Source organism: Vigna angularis, chromosome 3 (assembly GCF_016808095.1).
Source record: "Vigna angularis cultivar LongXiaoDou No.4 chromosome 3, ASM1680809v1, whole genome shotgun sequence".
Lineage (NCBI taxonomy): Eukaryota > Viridiplantae > Streptophyta > Magnoliopsida > Fabales > Fabaceae > Vigna > Vigna angularis.
In genome coordinates this window covers 15,714,762-15,742,402 of record NC_068972.1, presented here as the reverse complement: position 1 = coordinate 15,742,402, position 27,641 = coordinate 15,714,762, and the positions used below count along the sequence as shown (strand labels likewise).

At 31.5% G+C, this 27,641-nt stretch overlaps 4 protein-coding genes and 2 non-coding genes across 8 annotated transcripts; 3 read left to right on the top strand and 3 right to left on the bottom strand.

The window, feature by feature from the left end:
• Positions 1-6,743: 6,743 nt before the first annotated feature.
• LOC108325503 (calmodulin-binding protein 60 B) lies at positions 6,744-9,313 on the top strand. The gene is made up of 8 exons (XM_017558584.2): positions 6,744-6,888; positions 6,981-7,047; positions 7,205-7,251; positions 7,402-7,901; positions 8,046-8,206; positions 8,310-8,513; positions 8,613-8,781; positions 8,893-9,313. Exons 1-8 carry the CDS (start codon positions 6,770-6,772, stop codon positions 9,033-9,035), a joined length of 1,410 nt encoding a protein of 469 aa, XP_017414073.1. The 5' UTR covers positions 6,744-6,769; the 3' UTR covers positions 9,036-9,313.
• A 1,902-nt stretch (positions 9,314-11,215) lies between these two features.
• Positions 11,216-16,358, top strand: LOC108326268 (importin subunit alpha-2). 3 transcript variants are annotated; one of them, XR_008247552.1, is made up of 12 exons: positions 11,216-11,596; positions 11,750-11,846; positions 11,926-12,017; positions 12,104-12,235; positions 12,582-12,767; positions 13,813-13,976; positions 14,058-14,136; positions 14,651-14,779; positions 14,872-14,999; positions 15,099-15,496; positions 15,641-15,792; positions 16,187-16,358. XR_008247552.1 is itself a non-coding variant. In XM_017559661.2 (11 exons), exons 1-10 carry the CDS (start codon positions 11,381-11,383, stop codon positions 15,472-15,474), a joined length of 1,599 nt encoding a protein of 532 aa, XP_017415150.1. In that variant the 5' UTR covers positions 11,216-11,380; the 3' UTR covers positions 15,475-15,496; positions 15,641-16,106. The 3 variants fall into 3 exon arrangements, 2 of the variants coding, with proteins under 2 accessions (XP_017415150.1, XP_052730104.1); XM_017559661.2 differs by lacking the exon at positions 16,187-16,358 and having other exon boundaries at positions 15,641-16,106; XM_052874144.1 differs by lacking the exon at positions 16,187-16,358 and having other exon boundaries at positions 15,624-16,106.
• A 2,251-nt stretch (positions 16,359-18,609) lies between these two features.
• Positions 18,610-21,244, top strand: LOC108325689 (exonuclease DPD1, chloroplastic/mitochondrial). Its single transcript, XM_017558785.1, has 4 exons — positions 18,610-18,718; positions 19,646-20,232; positions 20,575-20,780; positions 20,872-21,244. Exons 1-4 carry the CDS (start codon positions 18,641-18,643, stop codon positions 21,078-21,080), a joined length of 1,080 nt encoding a protein of 359 aa, XP_017414274.1. The 5' UTR covers positions 18,610-18,640; the 3' UTR covers positions 21,081-21,244.
• TRNAT-AGU (transfer RNA threonine (anticodon AGU)) lies at positions 21,186-21,259 on the bottom strand. Its single transcript has one exon. It is a non-coding gene; the product is annotated as a tRNA-Thr (tRNA).
• A 186-nt stretch (positions 21,260-21,445) lies between these two features.
• TRNAT-AGU (transfer RNA threonine (anticodon AGU)) lies at positions 21,446-21,519 on the bottom strand. The gene has a single exon. It is a non-coding gene; the product is annotated as a tRNA-Thr (tRNA).
• Positions 21,520-22,596: 1,077 nt separating this feature from the next.
• On the bottom strand, positions 22,597-27,641 carry LOC108324176 (syntaxin-43). The gene is made up of 8 exons (XM_017557036.2): positions 27,289-27,641; positions 26,533-26,815; positions 24,831-24,920; positions 23,790-23,867; positions 23,494-23,571; positions 23,338-23,403; positions 23,176-23,256; positions 22,597-23,083 (listed from the first exon to the last, which is right to left on the bottom strand). Exons 1-8 carry the CDS (start codon positions 27,486-27,488, stop codon positions 22,976-22,978), a joined length of 984 nt encoding a protein of 327 aa, XP_017412525.1. The 5' UTR covers positions 27,489-27,641; the 3' UTR covers positions 22,597-22,975.

Below are 27,641 nucleotides of genomic sequence, written 5' to 3'. Positions count from 1 at the left end.
AACGGTAAATTAACCTTAAAAAAAGCGACCGGCATCGTATTTCTTTATCAACATTTTAGAAGAATAATTCAGATATTCATAAACAAATTTATTTCTCATCATTGAAAAATTGTACAAGTGTATATATTTTGTCACATCGGACACTGACGAGGGCGGGGAATAATCGCCCGTGCAAGAGGCACGAAGTGTAAGAGTACTAACAAGGAGCTGCTCCTGACAGGCTTTTAGGGGAAGGGACACATGGATGAATCAAACATACACCAGAATGAGAAGATTTAGAGACTGTATAGTATAGGTACGAGACTATACAGTTGAAGGATAGCTTAAAGGGATTGATTTGACTACTCATATTACAAAATGCATTTGTTTTTCGGTAGGGTAACCCAAAATGCATTTGTTTTCTTAATATTAATTTGTGATGTTCCCATTATATGATTTTGACACTATATTTTTTGGATATTAGAAAAACTATGTATCTTAACTTTAGAAAACAATAAAAGTAATCTCTTTCACTTAATGACACTAAATTAAATAACATTTTGTAAATTAAATTACAAAATTTCAAAAAATATATACTTTTTATTGTCGTAAGGGTCCTTTTTTTCATCTTTTCCTTTACTCTACACAACAACCACGTCTTCATCTTTTTGAGAGAAGAACCTCCATATCCATCATCCTTATCATTCTCCAATTCCACTTTCATTACAATTTTAATTACTTTCATTTTTAAAAGAGTAATTGTCCTTCATAATTTAATTAAGTAAAATTTTATATGGATTATTTATTTCACATATTCATCCAACCACTCCTCCCCCACAAAGAGAAGAAAAAGGGAAAGAAAAGGACGTCACAAGTGAGGAAATTATTGAAGTTTTTTTAGCTTATTGTAATATTCCTCCAAAAATTCCTTTATTTTCTAATTCATATAAATCTCAATCTTCTTGAACTTACTTATCCCTTTGTTATTCTCTTTTTAACAACAATAATATGAGGTATTTCTTTCTATTTTTTAAATATTTTATTTTTTCTCTTTTATTACATACTCTCCTTCATTTATTTATAGGAATAGGAATAGCATATATAACTCTTACGACGTCGACTTTCATAGAACCCAACGTCATATATTGTTTAAAGAATTAAAAAAAAAACAACACTAAAGCATTTTTCTTTGACTGTTTCTTTGTGTTTTCTTTTCTCAGGCCTTCCCGTAATTGTGGTGACTTGTGTGACTATCACCGGAGGTAAGTTTTCTTTCATCTAATGCAAATGCATATTGTTTGACTATTTTTGTAGTGTTTTTTGTTTTCACATATTGCTTTCGTGCAATAAATATGTTTTGAACACCTTCAAACTATGATGCGGGTTCTATTTTCTCTTTCATTGGCGATAACTCCTCCACAGCGATGGTGATACCATCTTCTAACTTCATTCAAGGTTTGTTATGTAAACTAAATACTGAATACACATTTTGTATACTTAATTACATGTTTAGATATAACTTAATTTGACTATGATTTTTGCTATTATGTTTCCATTATTTTATTTATCTTGCCCAACAAAATTTAGGGATTTTAGGAACTTTGTTTGGAGAAGTTTCTATCACCACTTTTTTTTAGCTTTGTTAATATGTTTGATTGATTTAAATTTGTAGGATATTTTTAGTATCAAATTTAGTTTTATTGATATGTTTGATTAATTATTAGGTGATTGATTAAATTGTATTTTTAGTTTATATTAGTAAGTTGATTAATTTTAGATTTATTAGATATTCTATATTTAAATAATTTTAGTTTTTTTAAGATTTATTATAATTTAAATTAAACATTGAGCAAATCTTAGTTATTCAGATTTAGTACAAATGATTAAATTTTTAGTCATTCGTATTAAATCTTAAATTGTCTAATTGGACAGATTGAAAAAAATAGTTTTCATAATTTACTATAATGTGTACATGGAAGTTTATGTAAATTTGATAAGATTTCAATTGAGATCATTTTGTGTTGTTTTTCATATGAAACTTGATTATGATCATAAATGAATGTACTTCGAAACCAAAATTTTATCAAATTTATGATGTTTGGCTTTTTTGTATACATGCTAGCAAATTATAAAGAATATTTTTTCGAACAGGTAAGACATCACCTTGTGAGAGTAAAAAAAAGTGAGATTAATGGAATTTGTTATGAACATAATATGGATTCAAGCTGGATAAGTGAACGTCTCATAAGAGTTTTTTCTGGCGTTAAATGTAAAAAATTAGCTATCAAAAGTTTTTTTATGATAGTATATAAACGGTAAACAATTTAACAAAATGTAACACTATATAAATATATGGTTATAATTTAGTATTAAAACATTATAATATATTATTTATTGATAATATGAACATATATAAAAATAAGTATTTATTTTTGCATACTTTGTTTTAAGCTTAATTAAATTTCAAATCATAATAAATTTGAGTATTTTCAATTAAATCCTAATTAAATTTCATTGATTTTACTACTCAAAACTTTTATTTTCAAAATTTATTTTCTACCATTTAATTTTTTCCTTAAGTGGTGACATGATTATTATTTTGTTTTGTCATCTTACTTGTTTTACCATGTTAAAAAAATGTAGAATTTTATAGTTAATATAATTTTTTTTTGCTAATAATATAAAATGACATGTTACTTTTAGTTATATCATTGAAAATACGTTGGATAACGAATTTGTTATGCTTTTCAATAGATCCATCAATTTGGTTCATTTCATAAAGAAGTTTGACACTGATTCACATTGGTTGAGCCAAAAAAATCCCTTATATAAAAAGTCAACAATATCAAAATATCCACGAAAATTTAATGAATCAAAACCATGTATCTTTCATTTTAGCATGAAAAATATATGATAATAAACAAAAAACTTAAAAATAATACATTTATAATCTAATTTAAAAATTTAAACTTAAAAATAATACATTTATAATCTAATCTAAAAATTTAAGATTTTCTTGATGGCACACATAACAAAAATACAAAATATCGATGAATAAGAATCTCATTATCTTTCCAAATAAAATATCCTTATATATTAATAAATATTTTAAAATTTACATTAGTTATATATATATATATATTAATTCTTTTAAAACTATCCAATTTAATTTAAATATTAGTAAGACATATAATTTACGATTAAAATTCTAATTAAATCATTTTATAGTACTAGTTTATTTTGATTTTTTTTAAATATGTTTCCTTGAAATTTGATTTGATATTAACAATAAAAAATATTTTTCTTTATTTGCAATAAATTTTCCAATTAAGTGAAGAAGATTTCCAACTTTTTTATTTTATTCCTCTGCAAAGTAAACTTTTTTCAGTATGACATGAAAAGGAAAGACATTTAGTTCATTTTACACGTGGTTTTAGTTTTCTTTTACACAAAAAAAAAATAAATGTTAATACCTTTTATAACTAAAAATCTTTATTTTTCCAGTTTCAATTTTTATAATTATTATGAAATTAAACATATAATGGTTACATTTTTTTATGAAACATCTATTTATAAATACAGAAAGAACTAATAGTTTTTTTTTAAAATCTGTAATGTATTGATAATTGTTGAATAATATTATCTTGATATACTTTAGTCAATGATCAATATTGGAGTAATCTCATAATAATTATATCTAAATAAATATATGTCAATGAAAAATTATAAAATAATTTAAAGAACACTTAAATGAGTAGTACTGGGGGTTGAGTATTGTTGTTAGAAGAAAACATGCATTTTAAATTTATTTTTTATCAATGGAATATTATTCTTGTTGTATTAAAATATCTAAATATGGAAGAGAAAATTAGTATAAGCATAAACTAGAAAGCAACCTTAACTCATGTTTTATGTAAAATCTCATCACTCACAATTTTAATTCTTTGGAGGAAAGAATAAAAAAGAAATGTTGAGAAGAGTGTGACGAATGTTACTTACTTCATCATCTCACAATATTACGTCTCTTTAAGATATCATTATCGTCACAATTTCCGTTAGTCGTTCTATCCTTTACAAATTAGTTATTAGTGTCCTTAAAGATGATGAAGGATGAGAACCCATTTGAATAACCATGGAAGAGTGAAAGAAGAAACTTGTTTTGCATCGTGGAAGAGTGACAACCCACGAAGGATTATTGAGTAACAACATTGAAAAGATAAAATAGTTTTAAAAGGTAAAAGACATTAAGAATAAAACTTAAAGAGAGTGAAAAAGCAAGCTAATTTTTTTAGGGAGATCAAATTCATCCTAGCTATATTCCAGCTCACTTTATTTGGGATTTTGGAGGTTGGAGTTTTAGAAAAGTTTCCTATTAAATAAACCAAAAAAATAGGATCTAAATTTAGAGGAGATTAAGGCCAGTTCGTGGATTAGGAGTTCAAAATGACATCTCTACTCTTATACGATATTCATATATACTGACAAATCATGATAAGAACTAAATATGACTAAGATTCTTCTCCTATAATTATATATATAAATTAATATATAATTTAAAATATTTTCTTTTAACTTTAATATATTTTATCTATTTAAGATTCTTTCACGAAAATATCACATTAACCAGAAATTAAAACGTGTTTACAACATATAAGTAATTACATGTCTCATCTTACAAAATAATCTTGTAAGATTAAATTAAATTTAAAATATATTTTTTAAGTTCTACAAATTTTTTTTATGTATATACAAATATTTTGACACCATCACAGTATTTATTAAAGATATATCATTATCCCATCATCTTTATAACGACCACATTATCATCTCGTCACAACTATCAGACATACTTAATTTTATTATCAAACATATTTTCAATAAAAATAATAAAAATCATTTATTGTTTTATATTAATTACATTATCAAGACTTATGTCTTCCAAACAAACTAAACCACATTAACATGATTAAAAATTATTAAAGTTATGAATACTCAATAAAAAAAATTAATAAAATTCAATTTTAAACGTTCAAATTTATTTAATAAGAAATTGAGATAAAATTTACGGGCCACTTAACCTTTGTGAGGATGACGATATCACCAACACAGAAAAAAAATAAGCATACTCGCACCACACTCTGCAATCGCGAGGAAAATTTCAAGATTTTGTTTTCAACTATGCTTAGTTAGTACGAAACTACTATTTCTCAGAAAAAAAATTATATAGAATGCAAAAATTAGATATATAACGAGTGAAATATATGTAGAATTACAGCATTTTTCCCAGAGCTTCCCGTATGCTAGTTAAGTATTAAAAATGAATTTTTATTTTTCCGGAAACAATAATAAAATATTTTATAGTGTGTTTGAATCAGACAATTTAAAAAATAACTTATCTATTTTGATAAATTTAAAATTATTTGAAATGAAATGAGGTATTTGGAAGAGTAAATAAAAAAATTAAGACTTAAAAAATTTTAAAAAATATTTCAAATGATTAAAAATAACATAATTTAAAAGTTAACTAAAAGAGAAATAAAAAAGTGAAATTTCACTACCGATCACTTCCTCTCTATACATATTATACATATATGCATATTGAAAATGATTAAATTACTAAATATTATTTGAATATTTATAAATTTGAATTTTAAAATAAAACTTTCTATTAAAAGAAAAATTAAATTATGTATTTTAATTTTAAAAAATTATTGAAATCGCTGATAAAAATACAGGGTTAGGGTTTTTGAAGGTGGAAGTTCATACAAATTTCCCATCTCAGACAGGAACTTTCTGTGAAATAGTTTCTGTAAAACATTCAACCATATTTTCCTTTCACGTTGCCTCGTTAACATCTTCTCATTCTGCCAGTTCTAGACTCGTTGAAATTGACTATATCAACCAACCACCGCCCAGTGCAAGCGTTTTTCTTTTCTAATATAAAATAACTTCATTCATCTCTCAAGCTATTTCTTTGACTCGCTTTTTTGCAACCCATCAACAAAATAGAGAGTTTTCAGAATTATACATACTCTATTCATTATGTTATTATCATATACTTCTCTAATACCTCTTTTACTATCATCAAAATTTAAATAAGATATAATTTATGATTTCAACAAGGTTAAGTCAATAATAATAAAGAATTTGTTAAAAAATTCTATTACAATTATAGAATCTGTGTATCTAGTTCTAAAGGAAAAAACCAATTAAAATTTAACGCAGTTATGCTGTGCTCAGTGTTTCTTTCGTTAGCGCGTAGGTGGAGAAAAACATAGTCACTAGTCACCGTGGTAACGGGGTTTCACCAACCTTAAAAGCGCGTTTGCATGTTCTTTGGTACCCCTGTCGTATGATCGTACACAAATTACGTTTTCACAATAATCATTGTCAATCCATCGCTTTCTAGGTCCCAAGGCGTAAGTTCAGCATCACTATGTCTTCTACCAAACGACGCGGTTAGTTAGTATTTATTTTGATTTCAAAGTTCCACAATTCTTTTGGGAGAACAAAGAATGGTTATAGTGGTTCCTTCTATTGTAAAAATAATCCGATGGTCGCTTTTATGCTTTCAATGTTTCATTAGTGTCCACAAATGTTTGTTCTTTTGGTTGATAAAAGACAAAAGTAGTTTGTACTAAGTGCTTCTCAAGTGTCTCTTTACGTGTCGCGTTTGCGCACTGCTTAACGAGGCTTCCTTACATCTTCCTCGCATTTATATATATGCCATTAAGGGTTATGTCGTTGGAATCTCTGAGAACTGCCTGAGTTATTCATTTCAAATCCTTGGATGGTCTCAAATAATAAGCAAACTTTCGAGGGGAATGAAAGTGGTGAGCGCAGAGTTAATAGAATTCCAATTATGCAATCTAGACAGAAACATAATGATCCAAAACAAGCACCTCTTAGGTACTTGCCATTTGTAACACTTATTATGATGTCGCTTGATACAAACTCTAAATTTGTTTTTTTTTTGCTGTTATGTTGTGGTGTGGCCTTAGAAATTTGAGAACAGGGGTGTGGCCCAACGACTACGAGTTGTACTTTGAACGTTTCTTTCGAAAAGTGGTAAGAAATTAACGAGTCTCTTACTATGATGTAAAAATGTGTACTGTTTCTACCTATTTGCAGTTGCTAAATTGCGATTACTATTCAGTACCAAGTATTTGAATATGCACGTTTTCTTTAACCTTTCACTGATGTGTATTATAAATGCACGAGCTAGGTACGCGAGGAGGTGGAACGTAGAATCCAAGATTACTTACCTGCAAGGTCCGTTTCTCTAGCTCAATTCTGTTCATGAGAAATAATTGTTTTGTGCTTTGTATTACGTGGTTAGTTGTCTTTGTTACTGAATCTGGAAGATATATTCCTAATTTGTTTAATGTTTAATATGTGATGTTCTTTTCAAATTTGTTACAGGGCATGGTTTGATCAGATTGGCGGTGATACGTCCAGAGCATCGCCCTTTGAGTTGCGTTTCACTAATAAATTGCCTGATATAATTTTTACCCACTCTAACGTGATATCAGAGGATAAAACACCCATTCAAATTGCTCTCTTTGATGTCAGAGACCAGTCAGTGGTTAATGTTGGTCCCCTCTCCTCTGCAAAGGTAGAAATCTGTGCCCTCAATGGCGAGTTCGGTTTCAATGGAAGTGAGGATTGGACCGAAGGTGAATTCAATGGGAATATCTTGCGTGAGAGAGATGGCCGAAGACCATTGTTGAATGGAGATAGACTTATAACATTGAAAAACGGAGTAGGTTGTATCGATAAAGTTATGTTCACGGATAATTCAAGGTGGATTCGAAGCAGAAAGTTTAGGTTGGGAGCCAAAGTTATCCAAACAACTTCTAATGAAGCTAACATTAAGGAAGGTAGAAGCGAACCTTTTGTGGTCAAAGATTACAGAGGAGAATGTAAGTCTCAAAAACATCTTATTCTTTTCACGTCGTATCTACTGTTTTTGTTATTGTCATTTGTATCTATGATATTTTATTTTTTATTCTATTCTTTGTCTATTTGGAAAACTATTTCAATGAACTGAAATTTTGTCGTTTCAGCGTACAAGAAACACTACCCTCCTTCCCTGAACGATGACGTCTGGCGATTAAAGCAAATTGCAAAAGATGGAAAATTTCACAAGAGGCTGTCCCTCCAGGGAATTCACACCGTGAAGGACCTTTTGCGGTTATACACAACAAATCCATCTTCATTACTTGAGGTAAAAATTCGGTTTTCCCTTTTTTTTATCATGTGTAAATAATTATTGAAATTCGTACGTAGAATATGCATATTCATGTTTATTTATTGCTCTGGAGATGTAGAAGGTTGGCAACATTCCAAAGAGATCATGGATGTCAATTATTGAACATGTCAAGACTTGTGTGATAGATGACGACGAGACTTTTGTATACAACACAGCGGAGCAATCGACGAGTTTGATTTTCAATTCCATCTATGTCCTTGTGGGTGTGAGTTTTGATGGGCAAAATTATGTATCCCCTGATACTCTTAGCTCCGATGAAAAGGTAAACACTTATGCTGTATTCTGCCCTCTCACAGATTTAAGGATTTTGTTGTATTTATACCTGTGGGTTAGAAGTGATTTGATCCTCTTCAAATTGCAGGGTGTGGTGGAAATAATGAAACAGCATGCTTACCAAAATATGGATAATCTTATATCAGTTCACAAGACATCACTGAGCTGCTCAACACCATTGGCATGTGTAGGAGTGAGACAGTTTGATGCTACAGAGCAAGGTCTTCAACAGTTAGATATCTCTACTGAACAAGAAGGTATATAATCTGATCTTAGACTCTTTTTTTGGCTGTTTCATTTCAGTTATAGCCCTTGTCTTGTTTTCCTATTAAATGTCTTGTTCGTATGCTTTTACCTTTTTTGTGCAGGTTATGGTCACCCGTATGCCTCAACTTCATATGGGGATGAAGGCCTTCCTAATCACAATATCTACTCTGATCCGAATTCAGTGCCAGACATAACAGACAGAATGTGTCTATTAGAGTATGTAGGCTTTGGTTGGTTTCCATAGACAAAATGTGTCCATATTTATGTTTATGTTTGTGGAAGTTACTAGACTTGATTGCGAGTGCAGTGAAGAGATCCTGAACATGGGTCCTCGCGCTCTCACAGCATAAAAAATCACATGTACAATTTGTGGTCAAATTAGTTTCGTACGCGAATCATCAACTTAGAATACTTATCCTATTGCTTTTTCTTGTTAAAAAACAAAGAAGGTAAATAGTGCACGGTACAATTGATGGACAAAAAATAACCTGAACTCTGCTTATCTCGTACATTTTCGTTGTATGCTTCATATGTTAATGATTTAAAAATCTGGTACGTACCACACAAACTTCACGAGTTCCATATTTTATTTTAAAAAAATTCATAGCAAAAGTAGCTTCAAACATTTATAAATTGTTTTTGATGGAATGTAAAGTTATAACGTTATCATGCATTTGTTATTTTCCGATTCCAAATCAATGACATTAGTGGAGGTAAGGGGTTTTCATTCTCAAATATAAAATCAATTTTGATTTTAAATTCGTTAAGTCACAATAATTAGAGTTAATTATTATATTCGAAGTCAGATAGTTAGAGTTAATCATTATATTCGAAGTATCTTCCACTTTGAAATATCTAATTCTAATTATATTTTTAAAAGAACTATCATAAAGTAAAATTATACGGTTTAAAAATTTTATTGTTTCAATTTTAAATTTGTCGAAATAATATTATTAGAACCAATTTCTGGATTCAAAATATTATCTATTTTGAAGTTTGAAATTCTATCATAGTTTTGTTTTTAAAAGACTCGTATGATAAGATTAAAATGTGAAGTTGGTCGCTAAATTTAAAATTATTGAATGTACCTAAACCTATTATATATATTCTCCTTAAAAAAAAGGGTTGTTTAAAAATATTTCTTCTAAAATATATTTAATGTGATTTTAAAAGTTATGGGATTGTAGTGAAAATTACGGGGTTGCGAGATAAGAAGAAGGCAATATGAATAATAAAATATTAAATGAGCCGGGTTTGTATTGTTTGGGCCAAGTGACTTTTTGTGCTCATAAATAATCAAGTAGTATTGCAACTCTAACTTGTTTCGTCTACAACCTACAATCTCCTATAGAAGTAATCTTTTGGGTGTTGCTCCCTCCACCATTCCAAGTACTTTTGCACCTCCTAACTATTTTCTTTTATTTCAAAAATATTCTACACTTCCTCATTATTTTCTTTTATTTCAAAAATACCCTACACATCTCCACTATCTTCAACAATCTTTCTCTTTCTCTCTCTGCATTAATGGAACATTATCTTTCTCTTTCTCTCTCTACATTAATGAAACATTCATATGGCTTAAATTTAAACTTGTGATATATTGTAAAATATAAAATTGAGAGGAAACTTCAATATGAGTACTTCTACCACTTCCATTTTATAAACTTAAAGGTTAGATGCAAATACAAAATAATAAACATAATAATATTAATAGTAAATAATATATTATTATTATTATATATTAACTTTATAATGACGAAATAACTAAATAAATACCAAATCTTTAACAAATAACTTTTCTTTTATATTTTAAGTATTTAATAATATTTTTATATTATTTATCTAATAAATTAAATACTTTATTTAAGTTATTTGAGTCAAACATGTCGATAAGTTAAAACATAATATAATGTTAAAAATTATAGATTAAATGTAAAAAAACACACATATATAAACATTTTTCTAGAAATTTAAAACAAAATTTTACCATTTATTAAGTGATTTGAAGAAGAAAAAATATTGAACGGAGTGAAAATAAGATTGAATCAAGCTTATTTAAGGGAAAATGTAAATAAAATTTTACAATATATCACAAATTTAAATATGAACCATGTGAATACTCTATATGCTCTATTAATGTGGAGAGAAAAAAAAGAAATATTATTGAATATAGTGGAGAAGTATAAGATAATTTTAAAATAAAAAAAAATAGTGAAAAAATGTAGAATATTTTTGGAATAAAAGAAAATAGTGGAGAGGTGCATGAGCGCTTGGGGCGGTGAAGGGTGCAACACCGTAATCTTTTCCCTCATCTTCGTCCAGTCCAAACCAGTGGCATTTTCGAAAATGTGAGCGGATCCAGGTCCACTTTCATCACAACTTCTGCTTCCACTTCCACCCTCGTATATAAACCTTTCACTTTCCACTTCCCCTATTCAAACTCTCAAGAAAACCCAAAATTCTCTCTTTACTTTCCCATATCCAGTTATCCCAAACCCTACCGTACCGTTAGGTTCCCTAGTTCAACACTCCGAGGAACGGTGCGCTGCTTCTTAGTTCGTACAAATTCCGTCGATTCTCTCCGAAACGATGTCGTATCGCCCAAGCGGGAACTCCAGGACCGAGGTCCGCCGGAACCGGTACAAGGTGGCGGTGGATGCCGAGGAAGGTCGGAGACGGCGAGAAGACACCATGGTGGAGATCCGGAAGAACCGCAGAGAAGAGAGTTTGCAGAAGAAGAGGCGTGAAGGGCTCCAACCTCAACAGATTCCTGCTTCCATTCACTCTACTTTAGTAGAGAAGAAGGTCAATTATCGAATTGCTTTCGTTTTTATCTTTTGTTGGTGTATTCGTCTCACTCTGATTGTTCAGTTGATTTGCATAATTCGTTATAGTTGTGTTTGCTTTATTTAATTTTTGAATGAAAGTAGTGTGGTTGGATGTTGTATGTTGATGCAGTTGGAACACCTACCATCAATGGTTGCTGGTGTTTGGTCTGAGGACAATAACCTGCAGCTCGAAGCAACGACTCAGTTTAGGAAGCTGCTTTCGATTGGTTCGGATTGGTCTCTGTGTTTAATTTGTTTGGTGAGTTTAATGAAGGTTTAGTTGATCCGTTTTTTTCTTTTTGCCAGAACGAAGTCCTCCGATTGAGGAAGTTATTCAGACTGGTGTAGTTTCTCGGTTTGTCGAATTTCTGATGAGGGAAGACTTTCCGCAGTTGCAGGTTTTTGCTTGTCTGTTTTTTTATTTGTTTTTGAATTAGTAATTTGAATATTACTTATGTGGTTGTTTGTCTGTTGCGTGTTGCAGTTTGAGGCCGCTTGGGCTTTGACAAATATAGCTTCTGGAACGTCTGAAAACACCAAGGTGGTGATTGACCATGGGGCAGTACCAATATTCGTGAAGCTACTTGCTTCCCCCAGTGATGATGTCCGTGAACAGGTATATATTATTCATATCTCAACATACCTTCATTTGCCTGTGAAATCCAAAAACATTTGAGTTTGAGATCATAATTTTTGTGTTAATGAAATTAAAAGGGTAGCACTTTTCTGTTTTTGGATTTGGATGTTTGTGGGTTTGGTGTTCTTATGTACGTGCCTGCAAAAAGGGAATGGGGTTTGAGCGGTCAGCTTTGTACTTGTGCTGGGTATTTTGTTTATCAACTATTAATACGTAGCTAACAACAGAAGACAGACAACAGTACCTTGTAGTTGCATATTTGCCTTGTGTCATGCATTTTGTAGTAACTTAACAATTTTGCTGTTGGTGTTTTGGGTATTTATAGGCGGTGTGGGCATTAGGAAATGTTGCTGGGGATTCTCCTAGATGCCGTGACCTTGTTCTCGGTCATGGAGCATTGATTCCTTTGTTAGCTCAATTGAACGAACAGGCGAAGCTTTCTATGCTTAGAAATGCTACTTGGACACTTTCTAACTTCTGTAGGGGCAAGCCACAGCCTCCTTTTGATCAGGTATAGAAATATCTATTGCTTAATCTCTATAAATAATTAAGTTTGGTGAAAAATATATATTTTTGGCCCTTACATTTTGTATAGATATTATATTCTCTGTTAATATGATGAAATGCTCACCCTTGGTTGGTGAAATATTATTTATGTGGTTATCAACATTGAAATTTGCGTGTCTGTCACATGATTAAAAGGGAAAGCAGTTATATATAACTCAATTTATTATTTTGAATGTTCTTGTTAATCAAGTCTCTGTGTCTAGTATCTACCTTATAGATTAAAGTTTTATGTGATTATGCATTATATTTATACCTTATTATAGTTGGTCCTATTATCTGATGAACATTCTTCAGTTTTTTCTTTATTTTATATCAACAAAATATTTCCTCTCCTATTATGAAGTTGCAAATATGCTTTCAGGCTCTGAAACTAATGTCTATGCTAGGAGAAATAAGGAATAGAATGGGCTGTGAGGAAGGGCTCAGATTGATGTGTGAACCCTGAGTGTAATAGAATTGATAGCTCGCAGGGTGTGAATTGGCCGGGTCCTGGAAGGGAAAAAGTGTATGTTTATAAGAGGGTGGGTCGTGAGAGGGAGAGGGAAATTTGGAAAGTTAAGGTTGCTCTGGCCACAGGGAGTGGTGTGCACTATCTTATAGCGCTCTTTCATATTTTATTCAGTGTTTTTTTTTTTTAAAAAAATTTCAGTTCTATTTTGTTGTATTTGGCATCATTTTATAGTTCGTGGGATAACTCACTTGTTAGGAGCCAAGCTTCAGTCTCTCCAGTTGAATATATTTGCACTTGTGTACATCTTGAGTAGGCCATTATTATCAAATTATACTGTTAACTGCTGTCCTTACAATCATGGAAGCAAACCGGTAATATTGAACTAGTAACAAAAAAAAAAAGAACTTTTAGGGTTACCCATTGGCTATATCATTGAGTAGTTGTTTTCTTAATCGTGTCATGCTTTTACTGATTGATTATTAGCTGCTATTTTTATATCACCGATCATACATTTTACTTTACTAGTTTTTTCCTTAAGGTTAAACCTGCACTGCCTGCTCTTGCACGTCTTATCCATTCAAATGATGAAGAAGTCTTGACTGATGCATGTTGGGCACTGTCATATCTTTCTGATGGTACAAATGATAAAATTCAAGCTGTGATTGAAGCTGGTGTTTGTCCCCGACTTGTTGAGCTTCTAATGTGAGTACTCCCTTCTCAAAAATGACTATGCTAAGACATGTATCTCATATGTCATTTTAATGCTGTCCCACACTTCTTCAGGCATCCATCCCCTTCAGTACTAATTCCTGCTCTTAGAACTGTTGGAAATATTGTCACTGGAGATGATATGCAGACACAGGTATTATGTTCAAGAATGTCCCTTGTAGTTGTTGTGTACAGTGTGTGACTTTGCCTTTTTACATTACACTAATACAGAATAAGGAAAACAGTGATAACATTACTCGCAATTAGCCTTTTGAATTTCTTATCATTTTTTCTTTTTTACCGTTGATGCAAAGTGCCCTACAGTATGACTTTTTATATATTTATCATCTAGTGTGTTTATCATCTAGAAGTTTATCCATTAATGTTTCTTTTTAAGGTTACTAGATCTTTATGGTTTCCCTTCCCCCTCAAACTAACATTCATCAAAATGAAATGCTATTTACTTGAGGCATATGCCAATTCTTTCTCTCGGCTGGACATATAAGGATTTTATGCGGAATGTCATATTTAGACGATTCCAATCTGTAGTTTGGTTCTTAAGGTGTAACTCAATAGGTTACTGCCAAGATCACCTGATCAAACTCTTATCTGATGATTTTTTTTTTCTAGTTCATGTTTGCTTTAACCTATTGTTTTTTGCTCAATAGGTTATCATCAATCATCAGGCACTTCCTTGCCTTCTGAATCTGTTGACCAATAATTATAAAAAAAGCATTAAGAAGGAAGCTTGTTGGACTATATCGAACATTACAGCTGGGAATAAACAGCAGATTCAGGTTTAGTTACTTCTTCATTTTATGATAATTAGAAATTGATATTTATTTTATGTTCTTGCAATAATATGTTGTTTGGTTCCTGATAATAACAGGCTGTGATTGAGGCTAATTTAATTACTCCTCTGGTCAACTTACTTCAAAATGCCGAGTTTGATATCAAGAAAGAGGCTGCTTGGGCTATCTCAAATGCTACATCTGGTGGTTCCCACGAACAAATCAAGTATGGAGAAGCACTGCTTTTTAATATTCTTCAGGAGGTTAATATGATATCATGATTTTATTTCTTGCAAGATATGAATTATTTATCTCTGGTTTACAGGTTCCTAGTAAGTCAAGGGTGTATTAAGCCCTTGTGTGATCTTCTCATCTGTCCCGATCCTAGGATTGTAACAGTTTGCTTGGAAGGCCTTGAAAACATCTTGAAGGTGGGAGAAGCTGATAAAAGTATTGGCAACACTGGTGATGTGAATCTATATGCCCAAATGATTGATGACGCGGAGGGGCTGGAGAAAATTGAGAACCTCCAGAGTCATGACAATACAGAGATTTATGAAAAGGCAGTGAAGATTCTTGAGACATATTGGTTGGAGGAGGAAGACGAGACTATGCCTCCTGGGGATGCATCTCAGTCAGGGTTCAACTTTGGTAACAATGATGCTCCTGCTGTGCCTTCCGGTGGATTCAACTTTAATTAGAAGATGCTCATACTCTACTGGGGTATCGTTTTATATTTGGCTTTGGTCTTGCTTATCTTATCTGTTTATGATTTAATGAAACTAATCAAATATGTTATGGCAGTTTGCATGTGTTTTATGCTTTCTTCAATTGTTCAATGATTATTCAGAATTTCATCAACTGCAGGAGTTTTGGTTGGTCTATCACTGTAAAGTCCTCCATTATGACGTGACAGCAGTTGGGGGACAGGTCAAAGTCTTGTCATTGTCATTGGGTCTTACATGGTCCATCAAGTAAATACATGGTTGCTGGACCGGCTTGGATTTTTGCAGTGCCTGGTATTTCATATCTCATGGTGTAAAATGCTTTGTGGCTATATTTTTTTGCCACCGTAGAGTCTTCTTTTTGCCAAGTGATCATTCCATAGAATTAATGAATGCTCAGTCTTGTGATATTTTTTTTTATCTTGTTATATATGTCATAGATTGCAGTTAATATTACGATTGGTTTTTTGGCAAATGGCAAATGCTAAATGCTACTACCCATTAGTTACAAGGAACCTTGGACTCTTTTTTTTTATCCCCTTCCTTTGTAAGCTTTATTTTACCCCTTCATAGTTCTATTATTATCACGTTATGTTGGTCCTGGTTAATTATGGTGCAATTATTGTGTAACCCCAACTTTATATTTATATTCTGGGCTATTGGTCTATTCTAATCTCAACGTGTTCAGGTGGCAAGGACAGTCTCCTGCTGAGGAACTTGAAACATTTTACTATTAGTTAAGCTAGGGCAAAAGGGTCTTTTTACAGTCAAAACGTCTTCTACTTTAGAAACTTGTATTTTTTTTCTGAATGTAAGGAGATAATCATTATTTATAAAAGGAGGAATAATTCTTTGTTTAATAGTGAGAATATGATTGTAAACAGTAATTCACCACATTGAGATAGAACACTGACGTATCCTCGTTGTACAGGGAGAAATTTAAGTATAGAGCTGTTGTTTATGCAATAATTATAGAATTTATGTTATTATTAATGCAATAATTCAATTATAATTATATGTTATTTTTTGTTTGCGTAAAATTTGGATAATAAAAATATAATAAAATAGTTCATCCTTTATATATATATATATATATATAAACTTGACTGAACTTTTACGGATCAAGTATTGATTTTCGGCTTTCTCAATTTTTCAATCGGACTTATTTAGCTCAACATTCAACTCTAATTAATTTTACTTGATTTTTTTTTGACTCGATTGAATTTGGTTAACTCGACTTAACTTTTTTTTTAATTAACTTGGGCATAGAACTGATAATGGGACAAGATGAGAGTTTCATTATTTCATTCCTAAAGTAGCAATTTATTTCCATCTTTGTATTTACTTAGTATAAATATTTTGTTACATTCTCACTATATAAAAAGTATATATATGTTTGTATTTATTTCCACTTTCTTAATGTTTTAATATTAATTAATTATTTTTTTATAAAAAACGAATGAAACATAGTATTAAAATGAATCTAATATTAAATTCATATATTTAGACAAGAATTATAATTATATAAATTCAGTATCAAATAATAATTTAATAAAAGTGAATAAATTATATAAAATATTATAAGTTACAAATAAAATAATTATAAATAAATAAAATTTAAAATTATAAAAAATATTTAAGTTTAAAAGTATTTAAAGTGTTTCTTTATTTCATTTCTCTAAATTATAATTATATTTCTTTTTTTATACATTAATAAAGATCAGAATATGTCATTTAAATAAAATTACCTAAAAAAGAAAATTAATCTAATAATAATTCAAACTTAAATATGAATATTTTATTATTTAAAAATTTCAATTTATATTAGATGGTAACAGAGGATATTCATGACAAAAATTATTAGATTGCTATATTATTGTAAGTGAAATATTTTTATGTTATTGTAATAATAAAATTATATTTATGATAATGGATTAGAAAATAATAACAATTATATAAAATGTTATCAAAACAATATTTTTATTATAATAACAAATAATAAATAAAAATATTAAAGAGAAGTAAAATGATATCTAAAAACCATTTGATATATAATTAAATGAAATTATATTAAAAAATATATAATTAAAAATATGATAAAATAAAAATATTGGAAATAATGAAGATTTTTTTAAAAAAAACTTAAAGTTATTGAAATGTATATATTGTGTCGGACCAAATTAAAATATCTAGGATTAATATTAATGTAATAACCATAAAAAAACTTAAAAAAAAATAATGTAAAATAGTGTTTTGATGTAGGGCTAAGTAACGCTACAGAAGAATAAGCCTTCACACTTTATTTCTTAGCTGTTTAGTAATTTTGTTCACCTTTTGTCAAAGTCGTTTCTTGTCAATACTCAAAACCATTGAGGGGCATCTATTAAAGACATTGATGCCAATAATTAGTTTGGACGGTAGTTAAAACAAGGTTTTAAATTTATAATAAATGTGATCACCTACCTATTATTTTTATCTTTATTTATAGTTTTTGAGATGCGCATAGGATTATCAAAACCTTAATCACGACCTATTACACACTAATTAACATTTACTCTTAACCTTGGTTTACACTAGCTCTTAGAGAGATGTTTTGTTGTTGATATTATTTGTTCGGCCTTTACCCTTGTCCGGTTGAACAACTCTTATCTTGTGTTGTCTAAATTCGCAGGTTCAATTATATATAACCAATCATCATTCTTTCCGTTCAGTCCTAGTTACATGACCATACAATAAAAAATAAAAATAGTAAAGAGGATTTATTAAAATTTGGGTGAATTTATTTTACAAGTTTTTGAAAACGATTTATGCAAACAATAAAAAAAATATAAAAAATATGATTAAAAAAAAAAGAAGTATTTAGTTCAAACACTGCCAGGAAAAAATATAAATAGTAAAAGAAGAATTATTAAGTGTGCTGCTTGTGAATATTTTTTAAGTAAAAAAAACTTTAAAAAATAAGTTACAATATAATGATGCCTAATTAATTTTAAAAAATAAGTAGAAATATAGTGTTTCTAGAAATAAGACAATAGGTGAATCAATCATGGAAAGAAAAAGTGAAAAGGAAAACGGAACGTAGTCGAGTTGCCTATACTCCGTTTCTAGATATTCACAATGTTAACCTCTGCAGTTCTTACAAATGCTTTTCCTTTTGTGTCTAGCTACATTCAAAACCTCCTCTTCCTTGCACTTGCATTGCCAGGGAATTTTTGAACTGGTGAGTCTTCAAATTTCATTCTTTTAAGCCACCCCAATGCACCCTTCATCTCTTTCTTCAGTTTCATACCGTAAATCATCTCACCTTTCTGTGTGCTTTTTCTTTTTCTGTTAACCCATTTTAAGTTCTAAGTTGCGATTTTTTTCGTACATAAAAAAAAATCATAAAAAAAAAGACTTTTTTTTTTCTCTTTAAATAGTTGACCTTCGTATTTTCTTGTTCATTATGTCACGGACCTATCATTTTATACTGTATTGTAATATTGTTAAGTTTTCCACCGTTTATATTTTTTCACCTCTTTGCAACTGCAATTTATTTGACACAATGCACTATGATCGTTATACTGCTACACATAGCTTGTTGTTTGCCTATTATGTATGCATGTTCATATTTTGTATCGATGCAGAGATTATATAACTAAAATAATGCTAAATTTCATTTTTTAGATTGTTTAAATAGGATACAAGAAATGGAACCTAACGGGATGATATCCCATCTAATTCCATTCTGTTGGAATACTCTGAGTGAAAACTTGTCGCTATTTCTCAGAAGATTTTGTTGTTAAGACGATTTTAGTTCAACATTGACTTCATTCTGAGTTCTTAGACAATGGGTTTTGGCAATGTTGTGTTCTGCTTGGTTGAAAAGTTAGGATTTTTTCTCTCTTGGTACACTGCTGGATATGATATGTAAGTGTATCAGATGAATCCTTCTATCCAACCCCACTTTTCTTTTTTTTTTAGCACTTTTTTCATTTTTCATGAATTCATTTCTGTTTCTGTCTAGTTATCTGTCTATGTAAGTTTTTCTGGGAGACTTTCGATTATATAATTTATTTATGCTAGCATATTTTGTTGTTGTTTGACTATGTAACTATCTGCTCACTGTATAAGTAGTGTTCGATAATTCAGCATTTATTGAATTCAGATGAGGACAAGGTCATGTATTTTTTCTTTACCGCTAGTACCCAGATGCAGCATACATGGCTTACCCAAATGTAGAGAAGGTGAAGCATTATGCAATTTTATCAAGATTTATGGAAACAAATCTAGCATAAGACTATATGGTTCTAGAATTTATGGGCCTGAGAGAGGATTCACTACTAAGTGGATTAAAAGATGTGTAACTACAAGAGCAGAAGAAAGTAAACAAACCACTTGGGACACCAAATCAAGAAGTACCAAGCATGAAAGTTTTAGAGAGGAGATTTTACCAAATGCTACAGTGAATGAAAACACAACACAGCTAGATCAGTTCCCGAAAATTCAGTGGCCTGAAGTGCAAGAAATTGCTCAGTATAAAAATTTATCTGACCTACTCACTGTTATTGTTTTTGATGTTGAGACTACTGGGTATAGCAGAGTAAATGATCGGATCATTGATATTGCACTTCGAGATCTCCAAGGTGGCGAGCACAGCACTTTCCAAACTCTTGTAAATCCTCAATGCCATGTTCCTAATTCACACGTTCATGGAATTGCTACCCATATGGTGAACCGAACTGATGTGCCAAGGTAATAAATCTTTCACATAATGTGTTGTGTTCCTTGTTTTGCTGACCTCTCAAAGTAAAAGCCTTTTTCTCTATTGGTTTTTACTGATCAAATTAGTGAAAGGAGACCAAATACAACAAATTAAATCAGCTTAAAATTTCAACAGTTCTGACATGCTGCTTGAATTTTCTAATCCTTTCATAATCTCTCAATTTGACTGATGCGTGGTTGCGTGAGTAAATGATTGTGGTAACAATTCTACGAAAACGTGGAGGAAACAGACTATTCTGTATCATGTTAGCCTCCAAGTTCCTTATTTGCGACATGTTCCAAAATTATCAATGATGAGAGACATATTTTTAGGATGGAAGACCTGGTACCCATCTTGTTGCAGTACATTAGAAGCCGTGAGAAACATGGTGGATACGTGTTATGGGTTGCACAAAATGCTCGCGCTTTTGATGCACCTTTTCTCATGCACGAGTTCATTCGATGTTCCATGGAGATTCCTCATAATTGGCTGTTTCTGGACACCCTTCCTCTGGCACGTCAACTGATAAAGTCTGGTGGTATCTTTCTCTCCATTTCTCATAGAATAGAACTGAAACACTTGATGCATTGGTATGAAAAGATCTTGACTTTGCATATGTTGGCATGTAGGAACAAACCTTTCTTCAGCTTCACTGGCTGCCCTTCGCGAGTTTTACAGAGTTGAAGTGGATGGATTAGCTCACAGAGCCATGGTAGATGTGAACACATTGTCTCAGGTACTTCCCGTGTTGACCTCTGATCTGAAGTTGACTTTATCCAGCCTTGTCAAAAAATCTTTCAGTTTCTCAGATTTGATGATAAGGGCTAAGAAAAGATAGTGATTGAAATGGCTGGACATTGTGGAAATGTTAACATGCCCACATCTATATGAATGCTCATGGATTCCAAAATTCATAGCTGTAGTATATAGAAAAGGGACAAAATGCTTTCATTGAGAGTCGAACTCAAGACCTCCCGCTTACTAAACGGGTGCTCTAACCAACTGAGCTATGAAAGCTTGCTGATGATTTGAATGAAAACTGAATTTCCTTGTTAAAATTTATGAATAGCTTTAAACAATGCAAAAGAAAAAAGACAAAATGGTGCTCTAACAAACTGATCTACAAAAGTTAGTTGATAATTGAATAAAAATTAAGCTGATTTTGTCCAAATTTACGTATAATGTGACGAAAACAAAACATTATGCTTTCATTGAGAGTCGAACTCAAGACCTCCCGCTTACTAAACGGGTGCTCTAACCAACTGAGCTATGAAAGCTATATGTTAAATGGATGAAAGTTAAATTCATGGTTAAATTTTATATATGGACACTTTAAAAAACTAAAATGGAAAACATTCCTTTTCGTTGAAATTCGAACTCAAGGCCACTTGCTATGCTCTTACAAATTGAGCTACGAAAGTTGTATCTTGAATTGGATAATAGTTTAATTTCATGTTTAAATTTTATATATGGACACTTTAAACAACTAAAATGAAAAAAAATTGCTTCCATTTATTAAACGGGTGCTGTAATAAACTGAGTTACAAAAGCTTTATAAAGTTGTAAGCTTTTATTGTTTGAGTTTTAGGTGCTCTATCAAACCGAGCTACAACAGCTTATTTGTAGCGGATACAAGATAATGCAATGTAGATTCGTAATTAATTTAGTTTTTCTTGGCTCAAAATGGATTTAATAACTTGATAAGTCCATATAACACACTTTAAAAATTGGATTGTAACGTTATGGTTTTATTGATAAGTCCTATTAAAGTATATTATTATTTTTATTATTATTAAAAGTATTACGAATTAGTTATACATATCAAGTTGGTTGTGAAAGCATTATTGTTTATGTATAGCGATATAGTGTAGCTCTTGCCTAAGATAGTTGGATCTAAATTGCGGCGGTGAAATTGTTTCAAACTCCAGGTATCGATGCCCACGATGATCTGCTTTTATTCAACACTCCTAAAATGTGTACTAGTCATAATGCATAAAACTCAACTAAACTTCAAAAATAAGTTGGAAGATTCGTTCTTTAGTTTGTGTAAAAATTGTTACACTTTTTGTAAACTCACTTTACTCAACGCAATCATATTTTCAATTTTATATTTTTCGATCAATTTTTTTATCTGAGTAGTGTTTTCTAACAAATTACCATTCACGATAAATATTAGATAACTTAAAAGTATGCATTCAGTTCCACCCGGTACTATTTTTACTTTTCACCCATGAATTCAGAATTCTTTCATTAATCAAAGTAAGTAACATATATGAAAAGGAAGTGAGCACCGAGTTCCGCAGGTTTCATCAATCAATAAATTCAGATTTATTTTCTCAATCAAAGAAAAAAATTGTATGAAAAGGAACTATGCATTCCGCAGGTAAAAAAAATGCCCAAGTAGAGGTTCATACAACCGCTCTATACATTTTTCTGTCCTTATGTATCCTTTCCTACTATATCACACCAATTTCTAAAAGTTCTTGTGCTTCTACACACCTAATCCACCCTACCTCCCCACTCAGTGGTAAAAGGAAAAAAAAAAAAAAACTCCAAGAGAATTTATATGGTCTCTACATACAAAAAAATTATGGCTCGTCTACTCCAAAACTGCTTGGTCTTCACTGACAAGTCGCGTAACTATCCGAGTAGACAATGGATATGGTGCCAAATGAAAGGTCGCACAAATGAGGGGTGACCAGATATTAAAAATAAATTGAATATCACCACTGATCACAAAATAATTTCCTTAATGATTAAGAGAACCAACATTACGAAGCACATGATGACAAGCACAGTAGCACACATTACCATACCCCCTTTTTTCTGAGTTCTCTCTGCCTGCATGTCCCATAAACCAAATTATTATCATAGGGGAAAAGTGATAAGAGAATGAGTACTGCCAAATTAAAATAGCAGAACTGAAGTAGGACCTTCTGCAGCTGTTTAAGCCCATCCTCGACTGTGGTTGCAACATTCTGAATGTTGTAGTCTATTCTATCGACGATGGTTCCCTATGTATAGAGGATGTTAATGAGTAAAAAGTGTTGAATAAAGAAATTTGTCAACTTCCTCACAGGAGGGTATCTGCTGACCTGGTCTATGACTAGTACTGATAAATCCTTCATGATCTGAGCAAGCTCGTTCACAGATTCCACAACCTATAAAAGCAAACAACAAAAAGGTTCTAAGTCCAACTAGAACACAAAACAAGTCATTAGTAACAGTGCATAAATGCAACTTTTACTTACCTGCTGGATCTCTTTTTCTCTTTCTACTGTGAATGCTTCACTTTTCTTCAGCTTGGCCATTTGATGCTCATTAAATACCTAGATGTGAATAATTTGATAGCATTAGCAATCAAATAGCATATATCAAACTACGGCAGGGGTGTGATGACCATATGGACAATATAATTTGTCAATTAATCTTCCAGCAAAATAAATAGCCAATAATCTGAGCAAGGACAAAATTATTGGGCCCACATATTCTGTACTCAACAAACAAATAAGTGAACTAAAAAACAATGAAACAGAAAAATAAGTACCATATTATCTAAATCATCATCTTCAAATCTTGATTTACCTCCATTCAAATTGATCTCTAGATCAACTCCATCTTGACCCTGCAATATAATAAAATGAAAAGCAAAAGCTTTAAACAAAATTCATCAATTATTTAGTGATGTGTATAACATGAAAATTGAAATCATCTCCATACAAGAGACACCGGGTGAAGGAATAAGGTAATGCAGTACAGTTTCCTTCATTATAAATATTCCTTCAAAACTTTTAAAAGATGAATTTTAAACCAAATTCAACCACACAAAATCGGTTTATAAAATGAAAGTTACACCCACTTGTATACTATAATTTTCCATATCTCTAATTAATGTTAATCTTCAACACATTCTTTCATACTGAAAATTGAACATCTTGAGCGAGGAGTTAGATATTTGTGAGTGCTATGAGAGTGGTTTAATAATGAGTGATTCAATAATAAACTTTGCTATAATAGACTTTAATACCGCTTTAGAAAGTGAACAAGTCTAATTCAAACTCACAAAATTAACTTATAAAATGAGTTTTACATCCGCTTAAATATTATAATTTAATCATATCTTCACTCGGTGGAAATCTCCAACATAAATAAAATATCAAGTATACTTTATTACTTGTTATCCAATTGAAAGAAATTTCAAGTAATCACTTGGTCACAAAAACAACAAAGTCTTGTTCCACTAGGAGAGGTTAGTTAAATGGACTAATGATGCCATTTGACTTGGTTAAAGACCAAAACTTCAAAAATACTATTTACCATGAGATCATTTGGCCACAACAGATAAAATAAAACTGACGGTATGGTAAGAAGTTTTCATATAGAACTTTGGATAAGAATTGGAAATATAATTTAATGAGCTAAATAAAGTAAATCAAATTGATTTGCATGCTTGTGTTGTTTTTGGTTTTTTGAATTGTCACCATAAAATCAACTGTGCAAGTTAACAAAAAAAGCCCAGAAAAAGATGGTACTTTATTTTCTGTTAGTCAAGGAAAGAACGGTACAACAATAGGCTTTTTTTTCTCACCTCTTTCTGTAGTCTGAGGCGCTTTAAATAAGTTGATTGTTTCTTGCGTAGCTCAACAGAGAGGTTCTGAAGGTCAGTAGCAAGAGATCGCTGATGCAGTACAAAAAGTAAGAAAATGTTCAACATGTACATGTAGCAAGTTCCAGAATAAGGCAGAAAATGGTTAAAACTTAAGTTCAGACATAGAAATTGCACATTCAAAAGTCAAGCCTCTATCATAGACTCAATTCATGCATAACCCAATCATCTTTTTGGTTATTGATAAATGACAATGATAGTGACAGTTGCCCCAATCAAGCAACTCCAACATAGATATTTGGATTAATTTAATCAAGCAAAGTAGTTTGTTTGGTTTGAATTCAGTTACATGCGTTTGGCTATTATTTCGCCAATATTCATGGAAGCTAATACACGTAGCTCTAACTAGGCACATCTAAATATTAGAGTTACATAACCAAACACCTATTAAACTTTTGAATGACTTGATGCAAACTGTGCAATCATTAAGCCACATGAATAGAGTACAAAAGTAAATGGTCATCATAGGCCTTTTTCTCATCCCTTCCTTGCTTCGTTCTCATTATAATACTTGACTGCCAGAATAATCTCAACTGAATTTGAATCTGTTAACTTAGATTGTCACATGATTAATTCTAAATTGAGCAGAATTGTATACAGGAACATGGTATATAGCTCACAGTGCAATAACTTTTTCTGCTGCGTTCTAACTGGAGTCCTGTAGAACAAAATTTTTGGTGCTATAGGAGAATATTGGTTCTATCCTTTTGCCTTTGAACAATTTTACATTACATAATCCAAAGGGTTGATAAAAAAGGAGGCAAAAGATTGCGATGATGTGATTATTTGGTTGAAGCAAAGTACATGCATCTTTAAAGATGTTTACATGCCTATGGATGTTATTGAACAGTATTGTTATTGTCACTAAGCCTTCTGTCGCCACATTCTTAAGGTATAGGGCCATTGATTTACGGGGGTGTTCACACCAGGCAGTAATTTAAATGGAGTTTCCATATTTGATAATAGAGAAGCTGGAACTCTGTTGAACATTGTAGTCTTTTAATTCCAACCTCCCCGCACTGGTTGTAATTCTTCTTGTTTCTCCTACGATGCACAATAATGCAATATGCATATATATCCAATACAATGATATGATCACTACAAAAATATAGAGAATGTGATACATGCAATATAGATATGTATAAAAGCTTCTTAAAAAGAACAAAAATAAAATTACAATTCTAAAAATTCAAAGCAAGACTATGCTTCCTAAACACAACCAAAAAGAAAATATAAATTATAAATCATTGTCATCACTAATCACAGCATATTCCCTAAAGACAATAATAGTGTCAATAGTATTTCCTATTGAGTAACATCCATAAAAAGGATGTAGTATTCGCCACGTATCCAAGTATGACGGATACTGGATATGTATTAGATACAATACCTTGAGTAGATGCAAGTATCGGTTCTTCATATTTTACCAGATAAACTTGCTTTCATTACCCCTAAAATATAAAAGCAGCAGACCATACCAGTGATACTGTGAAAGAGTCTCATGCTTGGTTAACTAAGAGTCCAAAAGATTTCAAGTTGAATCAAACGAATTCATTGTTTTTGGGCAAAAGCAAAAGCCCATCATCTATCCCATTAGTATTTTGTAAGAGTTCTGCAATTGTACCTGCACGTTTTTTCTGACATTGGAATCCTCAGAAGGCCCAGAAGCAGAAAGTCTTCTGAGTCTCTTCTCCGACCTCTTTATTAAGTCAGTTATCTCGTGTGTTAGAGTCTCAATAGCATGTTGATCTTCTTTCCCATCTCCAAATGACGGCATCAAAGCCTTTGCATGAGCCTTGGCCAACTCGGCCATTTTTGTGCGTGCACGTTGCACATTTGCTGATATTTCTTCCGATAAATCCACCCACGCAGGAGGTAGCCCCAAATTGACTGCATTTGGACCACGACTGTATCCATTGAAATAATGAACAATACATCATTTCCAAGTCTTATCTAATAACTTCAAACATGCACGTGTGGAAAACAGAAGGAAGTGAGATATGCATAATAATTTTATAAGACAAGTGCCCAAATTTAGAAGAAACTACCCATTTCTCCTGTAATTCTATTTACCAGCAAAAATTAAGAGTGCACCACATACAAATCATCGGTTAATCCACAAAACTCTGGATAATGCCAGACATATACTTTACTAATACTAATATAAAATTCCTTCCAGGTATGCTTCGTGTTTTGAGTGCCGAGCTTCAAGAGTAAATGCGAATACTCCCAGTTCTATATATATATAGTTCCTCGCCGTATTCATGAATCAATTAAAAAGCTACGGATCTGATAAATAAAAAGCAATTCGGACAATTGATCCACGATAACAACTAAAATCGATGGAAATGTGAAATTGTAAGATCTGTATGAAGCGCACCTCGAATTACCAGGATCATCGGTACTAAGCGGAGTGTAAGAGCGATTGGGATTGAGAAGCGAAGAGCTGACCAATTCGATGACAGGGCCACCGCCACCGCGGGAGGAGGTGGACTGCGGCGAAGAGATGGAGGGAATGCGAACAGCCTTCAACGCATCTCTGTGTTTTCTGAAAAGCAGAGTGCGATTTCTCGTCGCCATTCAGATTCAGAACAAATCAAAGGAAATGCTTCGTCGTCACAGTCAAACCAGAAACAAAGATCGATGAACGATCTCCTCTCACGTGATCAAACTTCACCATCTAACAGCCGCTCACGTGCCATAGAAGTTCTTCAATGAACACAAAACACACCC